Source organism: Entelurus aequoreus, linkage group LG25 (assembly GCF_033978785.1).
Source record: "Entelurus aequoreus isolate RoL-2023_Sb linkage group LG25, RoL_Eaeq_v1.1, whole genome shotgun sequence".
Lineage (NCBI taxonomy): Eukaryota > Metazoa > Chordata > Actinopteri > Syngnathiformes > Syngnathidae > Entelurus > Entelurus aequoreus.
Window position 1 is genome coordinate 36414116 of NC_084755.1, and position 24297 is coordinate 36438412.

The 24297-nt window shown below is 38.1% G+C and overlaps 2 protein-coding genes across 4 annotated transcripts in view; both read left to right on the top strand.

The window, feature by feature from the left end:
- The window catches only part of pdxdc1 (pyridoxal-dependent decarboxylase domain containing 1), an 84365-nt gene extending 69348 nt beyond the window's left edge, over positions 1-15017 (top strand). For 2 of the 3 annotated variants that reach the window (XM_062037299.1, XM_062037300.1), the window contains exons 20-23: positions 710-802; positions 5069-5165; positions 11303-11401; positions 11480-15017. In XM_062037299.1, the coding sequence (XP_061893283.1) occupies positions 710-802; positions 5069-5165; positions 11303-11401; positions 11480-11742 (552 nt within the window). In that variant the 3' untranslated portion in view covers positions 11743-15017. The remainder of the gene's footprint in view (positions 1-709; positions 803-5068; positions 5166-11302; positions 11402-11479) is intronic. The other variant, XR_009824618.1, reaches the window with a different exon arrangement.
- A 6366-nt stretch (positions 15018-21383) lies between these two features.
- Positions 21384-24297, top strand: part of gspt1l (G1 to S phase transition 1, like) — a 42443-nt gene continuing 39529 nt past the window's right edge. The window contains exon 1 of the mRNA XM_062037365.1: positions 21384-21840. Coding sequence (XP_061893349.1) covers positions 21648-21840 — 193 coding nt within the window. The 5' untranslated portion in view covers positions 21384-21647. The remainder of the gene's footprint in view (positions 21841-24297) is intronic.

Consider the following 24297-nt stretch of genomic DNA (forward strand, 5'->3'; position numbering starts at 1 on the left):
TTAAGTCAACTCTTAGCAGACTTCTTAGGAGTAATTCTAAGAAGCTTGATAAGTACGGCCCCTGGAAGACACCTGAACCTCTGAGTTCATAGGGATTCTTTCTGGGTTTGAACCTCTCCTGTAGACACCCAGACAGCGTGTGGTTATGAGCTTTGTACGTCACAATAGCAGTGTTGAGGTCAACAAGACCACGCAGTTTTCATGTTTTTAATTGAATAAACAGAGCATTGGTATGGTCATGATAAACTGCGTAATTTACAATTCGTATCGCTTTCTTTTGAAGTCAGAATATAGAGTTGATGTTTGTTTTGTAATTGTTACCCCAGATTTCAACACAATAATTAAGATCAGGGAGTACGAAATAATTAAATAACATGTTAAGAGCCTTTTGATTTACAGTTTTTGATTTTATGTAACATAGCAATATTTTTTGCCATCTTTGTCTTAAGTATATTTATGTACAGTTTCCAATTTAATTCATCATCTATATAGATTCCCCCAAAATTTGTTGAATACACCCTTTCTATCTCCATATCATCAATTCTTATATGACACTGTATGTTATTTTTCCTATTTCCAAAAATTATATATTTTGTTTTATTTAGGTTGGAATCTTTACCTGATAGACATGATATATTAATTTAATGTTTAAATATGATTAGCGTTTTTATCATTTCCATGGTGGCGTTCTACATTATTTCCATTGCAGCTTCTGGAGAACATGACCGAGGTGGTGAGGAAAGGCATACAGGAAGCAGAGCAGGAGCTGGTGAAAGCCAATGAGGAGAAACTCATGGAAGAGGTGCGTGGTGAAATCATATTTTGGAAAATGTTATCGCTTTGATACACGTGGCAACTTAAAATGTTGTCTCTGAGATGTTACACCTGTTTTATTGTACATTTCTGTCACTGATTCTAAATTTGTCGATTTTTTTCCCACCCCTCCATAATTTCTGGTTATCGAGGTGATATATGTTGGCGGTAGCTCTGTTTTTGTGTTTGAGAAGGTCGGCTGAAAACAAAATCGTTCAAAAACCAAATTAATTTTTCTCGTAAGATACTGTGCAAATCCTCTCCTAGACCACCCAAAAATATTAACAAAAAACACATTTTATTTGAGAAAATTATCATTTGACATCAGAGGTGGGTAGAGTAGCCATAAATTGTACTCAAGTAAAAGTACTGTTACTTTAGAGATTTATTACTCAAGTAAAAGTAAGGAGTAGTCACCCAAATATTTGCTTGAGTAAAAGTAAAAAGTATGTTGTGAAAAAACTACTCAAGTACTGAGTAACTGATGAGTAACCTGTTCGTTTAATGATGACGGCAACAAATAATGCACAAAAACATAAAAATAGCAATGAGCAAATTCAGAGCCAGGAATATCTCTTAAGCAACTAAAACAATAATATATATTAAATAATAATACATTAACATAAAAAAAGTAAGGCAAATTGAGCCACAATAACTTAACAGCACCATAGGCTCAGTAGGCAGATATTACAAAGGAAAATAACAAGTTAGCCTTTACGCAAACCATAAACTGATAGGTGTGGGCTGCACCTGGGAACACACTGCGCACTTCTCATTGGTGTTTGTATGCATGCGTGAGTGTGTGTGCGACTATGCGTGAGTGTGTGTGTGTGTGTCTTTGTCTGTCTCTCTATGAGGCTGCAGTGCGTTAATAAATGTCCCCACACGATGTACATTTGACAGTGATTCATAGCAGGAAGCTAACATCAAACTACGGTGACAGTCAAAATATCTACTAACGTTACTTACCGCGTTGTGCTTCCTCAAATTTGACGTTGAGTTCATGTAAGCTTAAGCTTGTTGTTGTTTGCCGCTGAAACTTTATGTGCAGTTAATCACGTGACCGCCTGGCTCTGTTTGATTGGTGAAACGGAGTCAAACGTCACCAGTGACTGCATTTGATTGGTGAAACGCAGGCATGCATAGATCCTACTTTGAAGGTCTGTCTGACAAACCAAAACAAACAAAGCGTGCATTAACAGATCGATAAAAATCAGCAGCGAGTTGAATGTAGATAAATGGAGCGGAGTAAAAGTAGCGTTTCTTCTCTATAAATATACTCAAGTAAAAGTAAAAAACTACTCCTAGAAGTACAATTTATCACAAAAGTTACTCAAGTAGATGTAACGGAGTAAATGTAGGGCGTTACTACCCACCTCTGTTTGACATGCAGTAAACAATATGAAATCATACAAATGATGAATGAAATGGATAAATGAACATTTAACAGCAGAGCAGAAAGGGAGAAGTGGACATGAGATGCACGCGGACGCCACTTTTGTAGTAAGAGTTATTTTTTTGGTTCGAGTCGTATGATTACCACCATTAACTTATGCTAGCGTCAATGAAAGTGTGGGGAGTGACCCAATATAGGGCCCCGAGGTAGGAACCAAATGCCAGGAATAACTCACTAGGATCCACCCCCACGAATACTTGTACCTCACCCTCAATAACCGTTGGCATTAAGGTATCGTCGGTTGGTCGGTTCTTAGTGCCAAGAAAATGATTAATTTAACGGTATGTAGACTACTTGGTAGAATTTACTCATTGCCGTTGTATTGAGTCTTAAATCTCCCACTACTAATTAAATTTTAGGCTTTCTTATTTTGGAGTAATTAGTATTTCTTAATTAAATTACTGAGATTACAATGGGTAGGGATGATGTTTGATAATAAATTATCGAGTTGGAGCCCATTATCGAATCCTCTTATCGAACCGATTCCTAATCGATTCTCTTATCGAATCCAGATAGGTTGTTGTATATGGAAAAAAACACTATTTGGTTTAACAGAAGCTCACTTTTATTTTATAACCTTTGTCTAACCTTCAGGTTATGTACGGCCTGAACATGAGAGCGAAGCCTGGCAATAATTGCAGATAGCCGTTTCCTCGTCATATTTTTTTGTAAAATGAAGCCATGCCTTGAGGCGTTTTTTCCGGTCCATTGTTGTTGCTGCTTCTTTTTTTCTTTTCTTTTTTTAAACCTTTATTTATAAATTTCAATTACAAACAGACGAGAAACAAAAACAGTACAGGACAGTACAAAAACAGTACAAAACAGCGCCATGGGGTTGTAAATTCAAAGTAACTAAAATAGAATACAAAAAAGTATATATAAAATAAACCTTGTTGCTGCTTCTGTATCTGCCGCCTAATGACGGAGCTACGTCAGTTCCTGGGACGTGACACAGGGCATTTCATGTGGGACGGGATTCGTTCCCAGGGATTCGAATAAAGAACCAACTCTTTTTCTTTACTATAGTGGCCTCGATAACGGGAACCGGTTCTCAAAAAGGGATTAGAGTACATGGAATCGGTTCTTTTCTTATCGAACAACCGGGAGAACCGGTTTCGAACATCATCCCTAACAATGAGTAAATTCAATTAATGGTTATTATACATAAGTGTCTATGTACATCTTATTAATTATTAATCCCAGAATGTTTACCAGAACATTATGGTTTTGGTACATAGTAATAATATTTATTTGTAGTAAGAGTTATTTTTTTGGTTTAATAGTGTTTCTCACCTTCTTTGTCAAAGCGTACTTGTAACTTCCTTTGGCCCCACGGTGGCTTATGTTGCAGTCGTCGTTGTTTGACTATACGTTAGCCGAGATGGCATACATTTGGCGAAAATGTTGTTAAAAACCGAATCAATGAAAAATGGGGAGTACAAAAACCGAGGTACCCCTAAGTGCAATGTATGCAACCGAACGCAAAACAAGGGATGATGTATCCAAATCATTTGTATTACTTTTTTGATTACTAGAGTTGCATTATATATGTCAGGGGTGTCCAAACTTTTTCCACTGAGGGCCGCACATGGAAAAATTAAAGCCTGCGGGGGCCATTTTTATAGTTTTCATTTTCAAATCATAACAATATATATGGATTTTGGAGGTTTTTTACCTTTAGGGATCCCGGGGACCATAAAGGGTCTAAGTCATTAAAATGTTAAAAACAAGTCAAATTATTTTTTTATTTAACGCTTACAGTAAATCTCTACAGTATATCAACTTCAGGTTGATATAAAATTTAAAAAACCAAAAAGATTTTATGCATTTTCTGTCAAGACATCTTTGTTTTTTATAATAAAACTGAAATATGCAGTATTTCCCCCACTGCCCAAAACCTTCAGAAAGCAATGTTAGATGTGAAGTAATTAGAGCCTTAAAAACATCAATAATGCAAGACACCATTGATATTAATTCATTGTAATTTTTGAGTAATCACAGTGAAAAGATAAATAAAATCCCATTAGATATATTTAGGATCCAAAAGGTGCCCCACTCATAAAGTGATACATTTGTATTAGGTTTTTTTTACTTTCAACACTTAAGTTACGAGATCTACTTCAGATATATCCGTCGATTTTATGCTGGAACTATTATTTTGTTTGTTTTATGCTCTTTTGTCAAAGAAAACGTTGATGTTTTTGTACGGCAACCACACAATATATGCAATATTTTCCACATAAAACATTTTAAAGTGAAATATTTGAAATAATTGGAGCCTTGAATAGGTCAATAATTCATTATTGACTCTTTTTTTTTTGAGCAATGGCAAAAAAGTACAAATAAAGATAGACCAAAGAAAAAAAAAACAGCCTGCATGGCAGCTTTGTGTCAACATTGCAACTTTTTCTAGTCAGATTTCACCTCATTCCACTTTTTTTAATGTTTTCTTTTATCTTTTATTTTTTTTGCAATAGCATTTCCAGAATGTGTGGCGAGCCGGTAAACAATTAGCTGCGGGCCGCAAATGGCCCCCGGGCCGCACTTTGGACACCCCTGATATATGTATTACATAAGTATTTATGATCAAATGATCATAGAATGCTGCAAAAAGCCTTAAAACACACACTGTGACATGCTCATTAAGATAAAAAAAAACATTTACATAATTTTGATTGAGTGAAATAATGAATATACTTCCAGTGTGGTATCAAAGCAATAACATGTTTTTATGTTTTTATTTGTTCCCCGGTATAATGGCTTACTTTTTGACGACAATTTAAATCCTTGTCTTTTTAGGGTGTGTTGAGACAGCTGCCTTTGGTTGGTTCCATGTTAAACTGGTTTTCTCCTGTTCAAGCCTCAGTAAAAGGCAGGACCTTCAATTTGGCAGCAGGTATGTCTATATGATTCTGTGTAAAATGTTTGTATTTAATCAGCAGAGTAGCAGTCTTGTATTGACGAATTCCTCATTTTTAGATCATTGTCATTGCTTCAATTGCAACATTTTTGATAGACATTAGAGATGTCCGATAAAGGCTTTTTTACCGATATCTGATATTCCGATATTGTCCAACTCTTAATTACCGATACCGATATCAACCGATACCAATATATACAGTTGTGGAATTAACACATTATTATGCCTAATTTTGTTGTGATGCCCCCCGCTGGATGCATTAAACAATGTAACAAGGTTTTCCAAAATAAGAGAACAACTTCAACTCAAGTTATGGAAAAAAATGTATATTGTAGCGTCCCGGAAGAGTTAGTGCTGCAAGGGGTTCTGGGTATTTGTTCTGTTGTGTTTATGTTGTGTTACGGTGCGGATGTTCTCCCGAAATGTGTCATTCTTGTTTGGTGTGGGTTCACAGTGTGGCGCATATTTGTAACAGTGTTAAAGTTGTTTAGACGGACACCCTCAGTGTGACCTGTATGGCTGTTCACCAAGTATTCACTTGTGTGTGTGAAAAGCCGTAGATATTATGTGATTGGGCCGGCACGCAAAGGCAGTGCCTCTAAGGTTTATTGGCGCTCTGTACTTCTCCCTACGTCCGTGTACACAGCGGCGTGTATTTTCTGCTGTGGCTCCAAAACTTTGAAACAATATCCCTCTTGCTATTCGGACGGCTCCCTCTTTAATGAGTTTTAAATCACGTCTTAAAACACATTTTTACTCTTTGGCTTATAAACCAGCATGAGAGTTGTGTGATCTATTTTATTTTCTCTGATGTATGTTATACGGCGTGGCGAAGTTGGTAGAGTGGCCGTGCCAGCAATCGGAGTGTTGCTGGTTACTGGGGTTCAATCCCCACCTTCTACCATCCTAGTCACGTCCGTTGTGTCCTTGGGCAAGACACTTCACCCTTGCTCCTGATGGGTGCTGGATAGCGCCTTGCATGGCAGCTCCCTCCATCAGTGTGTGAATGTGTGTGTGAATGGGTGAATGTGGAAATACTGTCAAAGCGCTTTGAGTACCTTGAAGGTAGAAAAGCGCTATACAAGTATAACCCATTTATCATTATCATGTATATGTTTATTATTTTATAGTTAAATGTTTTATATTACAGACTCTCCTTAGAATGTATGTCTCAACTTCTGTGCAGCACTTTGTGAAACTTCTATTGTTTTTCTAAATGTGCTATATAAATAAAGTGGATTGGATAAGATATTTTCCGTGGATGCATATGTTTGTATAAGCCTGCAGGGTCACTCTGTTCCGCGACCTTGGCGCTATCGCAACTGTGATAACACAGCCAGTCAGTCCAATAACTCTGAACCAAAAACAGGTGCATGTCAACAAGAGACAGGGAAGGGGTTTGTTGCGTCTTTGCTGCACCGTCTTCTAGTAGAATCTCAAAGCAGCAATTAAAAGTTAAAGTACCAATGATTGTCACACACACATTAGGTGTGGCGAAATTATTCTCTGCATTTGACCCACCACCCTTGGGAGGAGAGGGGAGCAGTGGGCAGCAGTGCTGGCCGTTCCCGGGAATCATTTTTGGTGATTTAACCCCCAATTCCAACCCTATGTCACTTGCAGCCTAGGGAAAACAATCCTGATTGGAATGTTTGTGTTTGAGTAAGCGAAAACAAATGTAAATTTTTCACTCTAATTGTCTATTTCTCGTCCTCAAATTCATCATACATTTTCATGCAGAGCAGGGGGTGTCTCCAAGATGTTGTCCAGTTTGTGATTCAGTCCAAAATGCTCAGACTTCCAATCATTTGTGGCCAGCTTTGGGGTACTTTGAACGGCTGCCGGCATCTTCCAATTTGTCGCTAGACCGGGGCACCGCTTACTCCAATCAGCAGATATCCTGAATAGGTAGATATCTTCAACATGCTTGACTAAGGGTGTAACGGTACACAACAATTTCGGTTCGGTACGTACCTCGGTTTAGAGGTCACGGTTCGGTTCATTTTCAGTACAGTAAGAAAACAACAAAATATACATTTTCGTGTTATTTATTTACCAAAATTTGTCAACAATGGCTTTATCCTTTTAACATTGCTTTAAAATAGCTGTGTGTGTGATGGATGTGCGCCACCACTAGGCTGATCAGTGCAACAGCAGGCAGTCATGAATGCTAAGCATAACAATAACATACATATACACACAGGGTCCATTGCCAGGGTTCATGCAGTCAACATATGTAAAATAAAAACTAAATAAGATAAGGCTCAGAATTGGTTTCTTAACAAAACCTTTCTACATACACTACCGTTCAAAAGTTTGGGGTCACATTGAAATGTCCTTATTTTTGAAGGAAAAGCACTGTACTTTTCAATGAAGATAACTTGAAACTAGTCTTAACTTTAAAGAAATACACTCTATACATTGCTAATGTGGTAAATGACTATTCTAGCTGCAAATGTCTGCTTTTTGGTGCAATATCTACATAGGTGTATAGAGGCCCATTTCCAGCAACTATCACTCCACTGTTCTAATGGTACAATGTGTTTGCTCATTGGCTCAGAAGGCTAATTGATGATTAGAAAACCCTTGTGCAATCATGTTCACACATCTGAAAACAGTTTAGCTCGTTACAGAAGCTACAAAACTGACCTTCCTTTGAGCAGATTGAGTTTCTGGAGCATCACATTTGTGGGGTCAATTAAACGCTCAAAATGGCCAGAAAAAGAGAACTTTCATCTGAAACTCGACAGTCTATTCTTGTTCTTAGAAATGAAGGCTCAAACACAAAATTGTTTGGGTGACCTCAAACTTTTGAACGGTAGTGTATAAAGTGCAACATTTCTACATATAAAGTGCAACATTAAACTGCTTCAAGTTGTTGCTCGGATTAAATAAAATGACAAAACTTTTCTTCTACATGCAAAAAGTGCAATATTAAACAGTTTCAAGTCAACTCAGCCTCAGATTAACTTTTATTGTTTCCCCCCCAGCTTCTAACCCTGGTGACTTTCACTCAATCTTCATGTTTTTTGCCAGGAAAAATCAGTTTATCCACATTGTCTGCAGAAAGAGCAGACCTGCTTGCAGTTAAAATGTCTCCAGCTGTGGAAAATACCCTTTCACTGGGCACGGAGGTAGCAGGTATGGCGAGGTAGTGCCTGGCTAACTTGGCAGTAAGAGGATATATGGGCTCATTGTTCTTCCACCATAGAAGTGGCTCAAAATCTAGTTTTTAATGCAATATGGTCTTAAATCTGCTGCTATAAAAACATTTGTTATTGCTTTAGCCCTGCCTGACTCGCCGAGGAGAGGCTGCTTGAACGACGCTCGTCTTTATCTTCGTTGAAGCGATGTTATCCATTGTTGTATCGCACCGCGAAGCTGAAATGTTCCCAAACGGGAGATCTTAACGAGGCAGGAGGGTCTTACAGCTCTGGCTTTTACAAGTTGTAGTAGCCCGGTCATTGCTAGCATGCCGTGTGTTGTGCCTCGGTGTGCATTGTTTACACAACGTGCGGTGTGCTACTTAATATGTCCGTGTGGAAACTCATTCGGTACACCTCCGAACCCAACCCCCCGTACCGAAACGGTTCAATACAAATACATGTACCGTTACACCCTTATGCTTGACTGAAAGTGTCGCCAAGCACGCAACAAAGAGCTCCATACTGGTCTCGTGTCTGACATCTCCCAAGCCCTCTTGGAGTCACCCATATAATCATTGACAAACTTCAGACAGGCCTGTTTGTTTTGTACAGTATGTGCCTTCTTCAGCCGGGTGACTTGCCATGAGAATGAGGCACTGTTGTCTCTTTTGTTAGAGGATAAGCTTCCAAAATCAGAAGTGAGTCTAATAGTTATTTTCCCCACTGTGTACAGCAGAGTGTAACTCGAATTTGCCTTCAGAGAATAAAAATGTATACTGTATGTACTTTTTATGAGCAATTCTAAAAGTGCAATTTTTTCGTCCTGGTCGTGGAACTGTGGACCAGCTCTATACTCTCGGCAGGGTCCTTGAGGGTGCATGGGAGTTTGCCCAACCAGTCTACATGTGCTTTGTGGACTTGGAGAAGGCATTCGACCGTGTCCCTCGGGAAGTCCTGGGGGGAGTGCTCAGAGAGTATGGGGTATCGGACTGTCTGATTGTGGCGGTCCACTCCCTGTATGATCAGTGTCAGAGTTTGGTCCGCATTGCCGGCAGTAAGTCGGACACGTTTCCAGTGAGAGTTGGACTCCGCCAAGGCTGCCCTTTGTCACCCATTCTGTTCATAACTTTTATGGACAGAATTTCTAGGCACAGTCAAGGCGTTGAGGGGATCTGGTTTGGTGGCTGCAGGATTAGGTCTCTGCTTTTTGCAGATGATGTGGTCCTGATGGCTTCATCTGGTCAGGATCTTCAGCTCTCACTGGATCGGTTCGCAGCCGAGTGTGAAGCGACTGGGATGAGAATCAGCACCTCCAAGTCCGAGTCCATGGTTCTCGCCCGGAAAAGGGTGGAGTGCCATCTCCGGGTTGGGGAGGAGACCCTGCCCCAAGTGGAGGAGTTCAAGTACCTCAGAGTCTTGTTCACGGGTGAGGGAAGAGTGGATGGTGAGATCGACAGGCGGATCGGTGCGGCGTCTTCAGTAATGCGGACGCTGTATCGATCCGTTGTGGTGAAGAAGGAGCTGAGCCGGAAGGCAAAGCTCTCAATTTACCGGTCGATCTACGTTCCCATCCTCACCTATGGTCATGAGCTTTGGGTTATGACCGAAAGGACAAGATCACGGGTACAAGCGGCCGAAATGAGTTTCCTCAACAGGGTGGCGGGTCTCTCCCTTATGCTAGGTTCACACCAACGGCGCTTTGACAGCGCTTTAAAGCGGCATGCAAAGCGGCATGCAAAGCGGCATGCAAAGCGGCATGCAAAGCGGCATGCAAAGCGGCGTTAAAGCGTAACAAAGCGTGATTAAAGCGTGAGGGTCCTAATGGATCGTGGGAAAGCTTGTAGTGAAGCGGGACATGCGGCAAGATTGCCAAATTTTTTTTAAAGGGTTTTAAAAAATTCGGCGCTCTGTCAAGAATGGAATAAAGCGCCGAGAGCGTATCAAAGCGTGACAAAGCTCAGCAAATAATAAAGAGAATATGTTACGTTTAAAAGAAATGCCTTTTATTATTGTCAACTAGCATAAGAAATGAAAGATAGATATTTATTAATATGACAAAGAAATAAAAGAAATGAAGATATAAAACATAATATAACGGAAAAAAAAGAGAAATTGAAAAAATAAATGAATATAAAAAATGTGTGGAAAACAGTATACTGAGTTTTTCACTTTTTTTTTAAACTTTTTTGTTTATCATAGTTCTCTTTTTTATTACATTATGTGTTTTATCTTGTATATAATAAAACAAAAAGATAAATCAAGTAGATAAATCTAAAAAATGTGGGGAAAACTTAGTATACTGAGTTTTTCACATTTTTTTCTTATTTTCTTATTTCCTTTTTTTTTCTTATTTTTTTGTCATATTTCTCTTTTTTATTATATTATGTGTGCGCACGCAATTTATTCATCAAATTCACAAAATAATAATCGCATCAAAGCGTAATAAAGTTCAATAAAACGTAATAAAACGTATCAAAGCGTGATTCGGAGATTGGGATATTCGTGGAAAAATTGACAAAAATGACGGCGCTTTGCTCGCCGCTTTAAAGCGCGGCAAGCGCCGTTGGTGTGAACCAGGCCTTAGAGATAGGGTGAGAAGCTCTGCCATCCGGGGGGAGCTCAAAGTAAAGCCGCTGCTCCTCCACATGGAGAGGAGCCAGATGAGGTGGTTCGGGCATCTGGTCAGGATGCCACCCGAACGCCTCCCTAGGGAGGTGCTTAGGGCACGTCCAACTGGTAGCAGGCCACGGGGAAGACCCAGGACACGTTGGGAAGACTATGTCTCCCGGCTGGCCTGGGAATGCCTCGGGATCCCCCGGGAAGAGCTGGACGAAGTGGCTAGTGAGAGGGAAAGTCTGGGCTTCCCTGCTTAGGCTGCTGCCCCCGCGACCCGACCTCGGATAAGCGGAAGAAGATGGATGGATGGATGCAATTTTAATGTGTCTGTTTATGGGTTTGTATTCCTAGGTTCCCTGGACTCCACAGAGGTGACATACTCCACCAAGGCACAGGCAGGCAGACCTCCCTTAAAAGACTCCCCCACTTTGTCATCAGAGAGGCTGCAAGGTAGCGTCGTCCATGTTTGACCTTTTTTTCGATCTTCGAACGTCACATTTCTACTCCCGTCTTTCTTGTCCGTCAAAGGTCAGAGGTTGTTTCGGCGCTCAGGGGCCAGTTCTGACGCTCTCAGTGAAACCAGCTCTATTGGACATGCCGATGGGACAGCCGGCATCCACCCGACCGCTTCTATATGTGTACCAGAGGAGGACTCTCATGTTGCATGTCAAGGCGTACCAGAAGAAAGGATTCAGGATTCTTGTGTGCAGAAGCAAGACCACATGGAGGCTGGGCCAGTCTTGGAGGAAAGGAAGCCTGAAGGCCAAGAGGCCCAGCAGAGTGGAGAATAGAGCACCTCCTTTTGCAAACGTCCTCCATCTGTCCCTATAACGGTTCCAGCCTACTGATGATTCAAGACAAATTACAACGTGCATTTAACTATTTTTGTTATAAAAGAGAAAATGGTTTCTCTCAGAGTGTTTGTTCCCAATAAGGTCAGTGAAGTCGATCGGAAAAATGGATACTGTAACACTGTGATTCTCATTTCTAATCGTTTGTCTTTTACCAGCAGCCGCGGTGTCCTGAGACATGTCTTCACACACATCTTTTAAACCCACCTGGCGTAGATACGTATTACAGTCTTACTTGCTTTTCTTAGTATCGTATTTTTCGGAGTATAAGTCGCTCCGGAGTATAAGTCGCACCGGCCGAAAATGCATAATAAAGAAGGAAAAAAACATATATAAGTCGCACTGGAGTATAAGTCGCATTTTTGGGGGGAATTTATTTGATAAAAGCCAACACCAAGAATAGACATTTGAAAGGCAATTTAAAATAAATAAAGAATAGTGAACAACAGGCTGAATAAGTGTACATTATATGAGGCATAAATAACCAACTGAGAACGTGCCTGGTATGTTAACGTAACATATTATGGTAAGAGTCATTCAAATAACTATAACATATAGAACATGCTATACGTTTACCAAACAATCTGTCACTCCTAATCGCTAAATCCCATGAAATCTTATACGTCTAGTCTCTTACGTGAATGAGATAAATAATATTATTGGATATTTTATGCTAATGTGTTAATCATTTCACACATAAATCCAAATAATGTGTTTCCCCTAAAACGTAGACAAAATTAGACACACAAAAATATGAACAAAACACATTTAATAGAAAATATTTCAAGTTTTACATGCAAAATATTTTTTGTTCTTTTTTTTGTGGCGACCAACGCTCGGAAGTCTTTGTTCGGGCACTCAATTTCGCGGAATGTTACACGGGCAAACGGACTAGTTGATTGGCCGTACCAATAACTGACACACTACACAGAAAACGAGGCTTAAGTTGTGGCAAAAATGTTCGGTGAACAAATGGGTCGTACGAGAACCGAGTTACCGCTATATTTGACTTTCAAAGCTGGTGTCGCGGGTGAAAACTACACATTCAGGGCAAAATGTGTGAGAATAGTTAGAAAATTGCCTATTTTGGGGCAGGTAGAATCGTCCTTATTAATTGCACTAGAGGGAACTTGGTGTAAATACAAAGTCAATGTACTGTATTTTTCGGAGTATAAGTCGCACTGGCCGAAAATGCATAATAAAGAAGGGAAAAAACATATATAAGTCGCACTGGAGTATAAGTCGCATTTTTTGGGGAAATTTATTTGATAAAAGCCAACACCAAGAATAGACATTTGAAAGGCAATTTAAAATAAATAAAGAATAGTGAACAACAGGCTGAATAAGTGTACGTTATATGAGGCATAAATAACCAACTGAGTCTTTTTTTCGGAGTATAAGTCGTGCCTGGTATGTTAACGTAACATATTATGGTAAGAGTCATTCAAATAACTATAACATATAGAACATGCTATACGTTTACCAAACAATCTGTCACTCCTAATCGCTAAATCCCATGAAATCTTATACGTCTAGTCTCTTACGTGAATGAGATCAATAATATTACTTGATATTTTACGCTAATGTGTTAATCATTTCACACATAAGTCGCTCCTGAGTATGAAAAAAATTGCGACTTATAGTACGAAAAATACGGTAATCCATTTCAAAAGGTCAGAGGAAATCCAAATAATGTGTTTCCCCTAAAACGTAGACAAAATTAGACACACAAAAATATGAACAAAACACATTTAATCGAGAATATTTCAAGTTTTACATGCAGAAAACAATGCAAAATATTTGTTTTGTGGGAGTCTTTGTTCGGGCACTCAATTTCGCGGAATGTTACACGGGCAAACGGACTAGTTGATTGGCCGTACCAATAACTGACACACTACACAGAAAATGAGGCTTAAGTTGTGGCAACAATGTTCGTACGAGAACCGAGTTACCACTATATTTGACTTTCAAAGCTGGTGGCGCGGGTGAAAACTACACATTCAGGGCAAAATGTGAGAATAGTTAGAAAATTGCCTATTTTGGGGCAGGTAGAATCGTCCTTATTAATTGCACTAGAGGAGACTTGGTCAATGTAACCATTTACTCAATACTGATTAAAATACTAACACCAATTTAATATGCATTCCAAAAGGCGTGATTAAGTGTTAAATGGCAGATTCTTTAAGACTCAGAGATCCCTTGTTTTGTTGTTCACTTCCACTTCCAACTCCATAGGTGATTTCAGGGTAAAAAAACCAACACTATTATTGAAAGAGGGTGGACAAGGGTCAGACTTTGGGTGTGGTTGGTCAACAGTGCTGCACACATCTGAAAAGGGCGTTTGGTTTACTCTCCTAAGTCTCCTTTTACAGATTTCTCAAAATCCTGAAGGTTCTGAGGCGGTCTGTTGCTTGTCACCTTAAAGTTCCAGCGCTCTTGGCAGATCTGATGTGGGTTAAAGGCTGGTGAGTCCACTCTAGGGTATGAATGTGCTTCTTTTGAGCCACTCTTTGGTTGCTTTGGCCATATGTTTGGGGTCATGCTGGAAGAGCCGTTGATGACCCATCTTCAGGGTTCTGTTCTCATCCGACATTGTACAGTACATGGCAGCATTTATTGTCCGCTCAATATAGTGACGTCTTCCTGTGACCAGCCAATGGCCTCCCAAGCAGAATGTTTAATAGCCGGGATGGTGTTCAGTGACAACATCTGTTGAGATGAAGTTCAGAATGTCTGCCTCCAAACACAACCAGCCTTGTCGATGCCAAAGAGCTTGATTTAGTCTCTGACCGTGTCACATTCTCTGAATCTTTATGGTGTTCATTAGCAAACTCCGGATGGGCAAAGTAAACAAAATCATCAGGGATCAGATAGATATAATTGAAATGCTTCAACTTGATGGTGACTTTGCTTACAGTTTTAAGATTTAACGTTTTGCAGTCATGTAATAATTGCACAAGCAGCTGGGGCAAGATTAACTTGAAATCATGTAAATGTGTGAATTGTTTGTGTAAATCATTCTATCGCAGATTGCTTATGCATTATATTTATTTCTATTTCAATAAAATGTTGCCTTTCTTTTCCAAGATGTCCAACCTGGCCTGGCTGAAAGTAATTCAGGGGAATACCCTCAAACAAGTGCATTAATACATGAGGTTATATGAGTGGATGAAGACGTTGGCACCGCTAGTGTATGCTTGCATCTATGACAATAAAATCCGCAAATATTATATACATTTTGCTTTCATTGTTACTGCCTAATGAACTGAAATCGAATTAAGTTCTATAGTCTTTTTATTTGGGCTTTCTAAACATGAAAACCAATTGAGTGTTGGACCAAAATACCACATGTTGTCATTTTGTGCAGTTCTAAGAGGTGATTACCGTAATTTCCGGACTATAAGCCGCACCAGCTAAATTTAGGGGAAAATACAGATTGCTCCCTGTATAAGCCGCACCCGACTATAAGCCGCAGGGTTTTGATGTGTAATTACCGTAGTATATAGGGGTTCCTGCTACCACGGAGGGGATTGTCGGGACAGAGATGACTGTTTGGGAACGCAAAGCGTCCCGTTTATTAACAATAAATCTTTCAATCATTCAATCGAACTTTCACATCTTTGACATGGCGAACAGCATTCGTGCAGAGTACAAATAATACAACGGTGCAAAGTAATACAAAGTGCTCGCCTGTACATTATCAAAATAACCAGCCTACCGGTATATGAAAAGTCAGTCTTTAATCATTGTGTCATCGTCTTCCTCCTGCGTACTAAAACCACCGAAATCCTCTTCGTCGGTGTCGGAGAAGAACAGGCCGTAAATAAGCCGCACCCTTGTATAAGCCGCAGGGACCAGAACGAGGGGAAAAAGTAACGGCTTATAGTCCGGAAATTACAGTACTTTACAACAACCTTGGAATAAATGACTGACCAATACGATCTACTAAAGTAGGGCCATGATTACATATACTCTACATATGCTCCAAAAAAAAGCAAAAGTTGTAAACTATTTGCAATGAGTTGGGAAATTGTGTTGGATGTAAATATAAACGGAATACAATGATTTGCAAATCATTTTCAACCCATGTTCAGTTGAATATGCTACAAAGACAACATATTTGATGTTCAAATGGCTGCAACACGTGCCAAAGTAGTTGGGAAAGGGCATGTTCACCACTGTTACATGGCCTTTCCTTTTAACAACACTCAGTAAAGGTTTGGGAACTGAGGAGACACATTTTTGAAGCTTCTCAGGTGGAATTCTTTCCCATTCTTGCTTGATGTACAGCTTAAGTTGTTCAACAGTCCGGGGGTCTCCCTTGTGCTATTTTAGGCTTCATAATGCGCCACACATTTTCAATGGGAGACAGGTCTGGGGCCGTACTTATCAAGCTTCTTAGAGTGCCATTTTACACTTAAGTCCTGAGAATTTGCGAAATTTAGTCCTACTCTCAAACTTAAGAATAAAAGCTTTTCATCAACGTTCTTAAGTCTAAGAATCACTCCTACTCTCCACGATATTTAAGAGACCTTCAGAGGTGTCTTAAGTGGTTAGGAGTTGCCAGCAGGGGATGGCACTGAGGCGAGAGAGACGTGCGCGAACGTTCAGGGAACGGAACAATGTTTTTTTTTTTTTGATGACGAGCAGCTGATCAAACGGTATCGTTTAGACCAGGGGTGTCAAACGTACGGCCCGAGGGCCGGATCAGGCCCGCGAACAGGTTTTATCCGGCCCGCGGGATGAGTTTGCTAAGTATAAAAATGAACCTGAAATTTTTGAATGAAAGAAACTGCTGTTCTAAATGTGTCCACTAGATGGCACAATAGCAATTCTTTGTATCTTTGTAGATGATGCTACATATGTACAAAATAAACCTCATGATGTTAGTACATCAGTCGAGGAAAATGATCAAACTGCATAAATAACATCTTGTAATTTGATTTTGATATAATTGTTTTATCTTGATAGATTGAAAATGAACACCAATGAGTTGACTGATGAACATTATCACATAATTTATTCAGAAAATATAAATAACGACAAAAAAAGTATATATACTATTAACCGCAACAGGTAATTGTAAAATAAACAACAACTTTATGATTTGTACAATTTCAGAATGTGCTTGTTCTATTTTTAAACAAATAAAACAATCTGAAGTTGTCTTTATTTTTAAGTTATCGTGCCGTGATTTTACCAGTCCGGCCCACTTGGGAGTAGATTTTTCTCCATGTGGCCCCCCATCTAAAATGAGTTTGACACCCCTGGTTTAGACAGAGCGGATATTATTTTTGTCACAGATTTAATACTTTTCGATTCCTTGTTGATTTCTGCATGTGTCTGCAGTGGGCTAGTATATATAGAGCCACCCACACCAGTTTCAAATTAGTTGCCTAATTAATGAATTGGAAAGAAAATGTTATGACAGTAGCGTATGTGTGTGGCCGTGAGGTGAGTGACGTCAGTGAGTGTGTGGGCGAGAGAAGAGAGGGAGCGGTAGCGTGAGTGCCGGCGGGGACTAGTTTGTTTTGTATTATTTTGTAGTTTAATGTCAAAATATACACTCCCATTGTCCACTTAAATATTTCCAAGATATTTCTTTATTCTTAGACAACGGATTCCCTTCCGTGATTGGTCATTTCTATGGACACAGAAATGACGTCACCTAAAATTGCGTTTACGGCGCATAGTAATGTCGTAATTCAGCTCTGAGTGTGACACTTAAGATTCAGTCCTACACTTCGCTGAAAGTGTGAGTAAGACGCTTGATAACTAACTTTTAAGTGCAGCTTTCAGCGAATAATTTATTTACTCTTAAGTCAACTCTTAGCAGACTTCTTAGGAGTAATTCTAAGAAGCTTGATAAGTACGGCCCCTGGACTACTATTTTTCGGAGTATAAATCGCTCTGGAGTATAAATCGCATCGGCCGAAAATGCATAATAAAGAAGAAAAAAAAACATAAGTAACACTGGAGTATAAGTCGCATTTTTTGGGGGAAATGTATTTGATAAAAGCCAACACCAAGAATAGACATTTGAAAGGCAATTTAAAATAAATAAAGAATAGTGAACAACAGGCTGAATAAGTGTACGTTATATGAGGCATAAATAACCAACTGAGAACGTGCCTGGTATGTTAACGTAACATATTATGGTAAGAGTCATTCAAATAACTATAACATATAGAACATGCTATACATTTACCAAACAATCTGTCACTCCTAATCGCTAAATCCCATGAAATCTTATACGTCTAGTCTCTTACGTGAATGAGCTAAATAATATTATTTGATATTTTACGCTAATGTGTTCATAATTTCACACATAAGTCGCTCCTGAGTATAAGTCGCACCCCCGGCCAACCTATGAAAAAAACTGCGACTTATAGTCCGAAAAATACGGTACTATTGAAGAGCTTTACTCCTTCTCAACACTGTGGTAATATTCTTTTCACAAAATACAACCGATAGTACGTTAATGTTAAATCTTACTTGGGAAAAGTAATCCCCCCGATTCCTATTTTCAACAGTCCGCTCATTTGAGCAGGAAAACGCTGAACACCATCTTTGTTTTCTACCTGTCAACTGTCCGTGTAGGCTGCTCGCCGGCTCCTCATCACCACTTCAAGATGGCGGCCCAATTTCTCGCGTCACAGCAGCCAATGCTGCGTCTACTTATAAGACGTCAATGGGTAAAACTAACGGAGATTCTACAATAAACCCTGAAATGTGTACAGTAATCCCTTATTAAACAATAGTTATAATAATGACATGATTAGGCAGCGTTCTCCTTCCTCATACATTTAAACACATTTTACGCTGAAATAAGATACATAAAGCCAAACTTTCTGATCCAAAGAAAAGCAGAAGACTGCAAAATATTCATTTTTTTTTCTCATTTATTTATTTATTTCAGGCAATGCCATAAAAAAAAAGTACAACGTTGACAACACATAATAATACAAATTAATAGAGATGTCCGATAAATGCTTTAAAATGTAACATCGGAAATTATAGTTGTTTTTTATATCGGTATCGGTTTTTAAAAAAAATTTTTTTTATTAAATCGACATAAAAAACACAAGATACACTTACAATTAGTGCACCAACCTAAAAAACCTCCCTCCCCCATTTACACTCATTCACACAAAAGGGTTGTTTCTTTCTGTTATTAATATTCTGGTTCCTACATTATATATCAATATATATCTGTATATATATTTCACCATGTAAAGCGCTTTGAGTCACTAGAGAAAAAGTGCTATATAAATATAATTCACTTCACTTCACATATCAATACAGTCTGCAAGGGATACAGTCCGTAAGCACACATGATTGTGCGTGCTGCTGCTCCACTAATAGTACTAACCTTTAACAGTTAATTTTACTCTTTTTCATTAATTACTAGTTTCTATGTAGCTGTTTTTATATTGTTTTACTTTCTTTTTTATTCAAGAAAATGTTTTTAATTTATTTATCTTATTTTATTTTATTATTATTTTTAAAAAGGACCTTATCTTCACCATACCTGGTTGTCCAAATTAGGCATAATAATGTGTTAATTCCACGACTGTATATATCGGTATCGGTTGATATCGGTATCGGTAATTAAGAGTTGGACAATATCGGATATCGGCAAAAAGCCATTATCGGACATCCCTAGTGAAGATAAGGTCCTTTTTAAAGAAATGTATAAAATAAAATAAGATAAATAAATTAAAAACATTTTCTTGAATAAAAAAGAAAGTCAAACAATATAAAAACAATTACATAGAAACTAGTAATTAATGAAAATTAGTAAAATTAAGTGTTAAAGGTTAGTATTATTATTGGAGCAGCAGCACGCACAATCATGTGTGCTTACGGACTGTATCCCTTGCAGACTGTATTGATATATATTGATATATAATGTAGGAACCAGAATATTAATAACAGAAAGAAACAACCCTTTTGTGTGAATGAGTGTAAATGGGGGAGGGAGGTTTTTTGGGTTGGTGCACTAATTGTAAGTGTATCTTGTGTTTTTTATGTTGATTTAATAAAAAATAAATAAAAATAAACGATACCGATAATAAAAAAAACGATACCAATAATTTCCGATGTTACATTTTTAAAGCATTTATCGGCCCATATTATCGGACATCTCTAATCTTCACCATACCTGGTTGTCGAAATTAGGCATAATAATGTGTTAATTCCACGACTGTATATATCGGTATCGGTTGATACCGGTATCGGTAATTAAGAGTTGGACAATATCGGAATATCGGCAAAAAAAGCCATCGGACATCCCTACAAATTAATATAGTGCAGGGGTCACCAACCTTTTTGAAACCAAGAGCTACTTCTTGGGTACTGATTAATGCGAAGGGCTACCAGTTTGATACACACTTAAATGAATTGCCAGAAATAGCCAATTTGCTCAATTTACCTTTAACTCTATGTTATTATTAATAATTAATGATATTTACACTTAATTAATCGGTTTAAAAGAGGAGAAAACACGAAAAAAATGACAATTAATTTTGAAACATAGTTTATCTTTAATTTTGACTCTTTAAAATTCAAAATTCAACTGAAAAAAAGAAGACAAAAACTAGCTAATTTGAATCTTTTTTGAAAAAAAGAAAAAAAGAATTTATGGAACATCATTAGTAATTTTTCCTGATTAAGATTAATTTTAGAATGTTGATGACATGTTTTAAAAAGGTTAAAATCCAATCTGCACTTTGTTAGAATATATAACAAATTGGACCAAGCTATATTTCTAACAAAGACAAATCATTATTTCTTCTAGATTTTCCAGAACAAAATTTTTTAAAGACATTCAAAAGACTTTGAAATAAGATTTAAATTTGATTTTACAGATTTTCTAGATTTTCCAGAATAATTGTTTTGAATTTTAATCATAAGTTTGAAGAAATATTTCACAAATATTCTTCGTCGAAAAAACAGAAGCTAAAATGAAGAATTAAATTAAAATTTATTTATTAATCTTTACGATAAAAACAATAAATTTACTTGAACATTTATTTAAATTGTCAGGAAAGAAGAGGAAGGAATTTAAAAGGTAAAAGGGAATATGTGTTTAAAAATCCTAAAATCATTTTTAAGGTTGTATTTTTTCTCTAAAATTGTCTTTCTGAAAGTTATAAGAAGCAAAGTAAAACATTAATGAATTTATTTAAACAAGTGAAGACCAAGTCTTTAAAATATTTTCTTGGATTTTCAAATTCTATTTGAGTTTTGTCTCTCTTAGAATTAAAAATGTCAGGCAAAGCGAGACCAGCTTGCTAGTAAATAAATAAAATGTAAAAAATAGAGGCAGCTCACTGGTAAGTGCTGCTATTTTTAGAACAGGCCAGCGGGCTACTCATCTGGTCCTTACGGGCTACCTGGTGCCCGCGGGCACCGCGTTGGTGACCCCTGATATAGTGCAAAAGGTAAAGATTTAAAGGACAGACACAAATTATTCCGAATGGCAAATCTCTCGTAGACGGGAAATGTAGTTCTGGTGTTTTCGTGAGCTGCTAAATGCTACACGTCATCCGAATGTCCAGACTTCATATCCCAGATGTCCTTGCGCGCAGCACTTCCGGTGGAGGGGACGCATGAGCTCCAGCAGGCTGTAGAGCTTCTTTCGGCATCTCCACTGGTAGAAACCGGCCGCTACTCCGGTCGGACCGAACACATTCCTCCCTTAGTTGGGACGCTTCTATCATTCAAAGGTGTGACTCGGACACCGGGTTATTTGGGGTGTAACACTCCCGTGGCACCGACAACTGCGTGGCTCAGACCTCACTGTAGTGAACCACCCTAAAAAACAACAAAAAAAAGCCAGGATGGAGCAGAGAGACACAGCCCCCGATTGTTGGGAACAAGAGGACGACGTGGAGGCCACAATCGACGGACAACTTGAATCCGCCTTCAAGACGTTCAACGTGAACGCCAAGCCCTTTGTGCCCAACGTGAACGCCGCCGAATTTGTCCCGACGTTCGTCGCGAAAGCCCCCGCGGGGAATGTCGACTCAGCGGGTAAGTGTGGCTGTCACGTTGTGCTTAGCTTAGTTAGCAACGAGCTAGCAGACCGGGCGGAAGCTAGCGTGCTAACACGCGCTCGTGTCCGGTGACTTTTATTTAATGGCGGAATGTCTAATGCTTGTGATTATTTAAAAAGACAAATCGGGTTTCCCGTTAACGCCCTTTTTGTACATTTTTTTGCGGGATTTTGTCATTTTTATAGAGAAGTGTTATTTGTCTCGTGGTGCCGGCATTAGCATGTTAGCTGCGAGTGCTAAGTAGCTCGTGTGTTTAGCCGGTGTGGTTTCCCTCTAGCACCGCCCCGTTACATCCAGGGACTAAACAAATCCGTTATCCCGCATAACGGTGCACTGCACTTCAAAATATACAAGGGTGATAGAAAAAGTGAAATAATAGTAAGTTTGTGCAAACTGAACATTATTGGTCTCTATTACGTGTGCACCTTGGTTTATACACTAGTGTGACGTGGATGTTATGACGCAATGCCAGAGTGGACCTAATGGTTATAATATGAATCATCGCTTAAGGCCTCTTTGAAGATGACAACTACCCTATTTTTCGGACTATAAGTCGCAGTTTTTTTTCATAGTTTGGCCGGGGGGGTGCGACTTATAATCAGGAGCGACTTATGTGTGAAATTATTAACACATTACCGTAAAATATCAAATAATATTATTTAGCTCAGGGGTGCCCACACTTTTTCTGCAGGCGAGCTACTTTTCAATGGATCAAGTCGTGGGGATCTACCTCATTCATATCGACTTATAATCAGGAGCGACTTATGTGTGAAATTATTAACACATTACCGTAAAATATCAAATAATATTATTTAGCTCAGGGGTGCCCACACTTTTTCTGCAGGCGAGCTACTTTTCAATGGATCAAGTCGTGGGTATCTACCTCATTCATATATATAATTTATATTTACTTATTTATGAAATATATGTTTTTGTTAACAAGTTAAAGGTGTTTAATGATAATACAAGCATGTTTAACACATATAGTTAATATTGTTAATAAATTAAAGGTGTTTAAAGATAATGCAAGCATGCTTAACACATATAGTTAATATTGTTAATACATTAAAGGTGTTTAAAGATAATGCAAGCATGTTTAACACATATAGTTAATATTGTTAACAAGTTAAAGGTGTTTAAAGATAATACAAGCATGTTTAACACATATAGTTAATATTGTTAACAAGTTAAAGGTGTTTAAAGATAATACAAGCATGTTTAACACATATAGTTAATATTGTTAATAAATTAAAGGTGTTTAAAGATAATGCAAGCATGTTTAACACATATAGTTAATATTGTTAACAAGTTAAAGGTGTTTAAAGATAATACAAGCATGTTTAACACATATAGTTAATATTGTTAACAAGTTAAAGGTGTTTAAAGATAATACAAGCATGTTTAACACATATAGTTAATATTGTTAATAAATTAAAGGTGTTTAAAGATAATGCAAGCATGTTTAACACATATAGTTAATATTGTTAACAAGTTAAAGGTGTTTAATGATAATACAAGCATGTTTAACACATATAGATTCCTTTCTTTTATGAAGACAAGAATATAAGTTGGTGTATTACCTGATTGTGATGACTTGCATTGATAGGAATCAGACAGTAGTGATGATAACGTCCGCATTTTCAAATGGAGGAGAAAAAAAGTCCTCCTTTCTGTCCAATACCACATGAAAGTGGTTGGTTTTTGGCATCTTATTTGTCCAGCTTCCGTACTCCTTTGTATACACTTTACGAGAAATACATTGGCGGAAAACTCCGTAGCTTGCTAGCTTGTGCACGCCAGCTTTCTGAGACTCTTATTTTGTTAGCGCAGGCAGGATGAAGCAGAGCTTTTATTGTGCAACTGTGCAGTCGGTCTTTGGAGTTTTGACGACAGGTACGGCGCCAGAGTCTGTTGAAATAAAAAGTGTTTCTCGCCTTCCTGTCTGTAATTTGTTCTTAATAATGAGCTGGCAGCAGCCAGCGTCATCTCAGAAGACCCTCGGGGGCCGTGAATGTCAATCAAGTGACTAAGGCTGCAGCTAACGATTATTTTTCTATCGATTAATCTATAGATTATTTTTTCGATTAATCGGTTAATCTATAGATTATTTTTTTCGATTAATCTATAGATTATTTTTCCTTTTACCGATTTTTTTTTTTATATTCAAAATGAAGATGAAAAAATAAATGTAGGCCCGTTTTTTCAAAAGGCATGGCTTTTATTTACAAAAAAAAAGAAGTATGGCCACTCAGTCAACATTGACAACAACATGACTAAATATTCTGTAACAATGTAAACATTTAAAACTTTTAACATTTAACAAAATTAAAAGTAGCTTATTTGCTTTTTAATGTGCAAATATAAAAGTCAACATCCAGTGCAAATCTTAATATTCTGCAATAGTATAAGCATTTCAAAAGTAAGTTGCTTATTT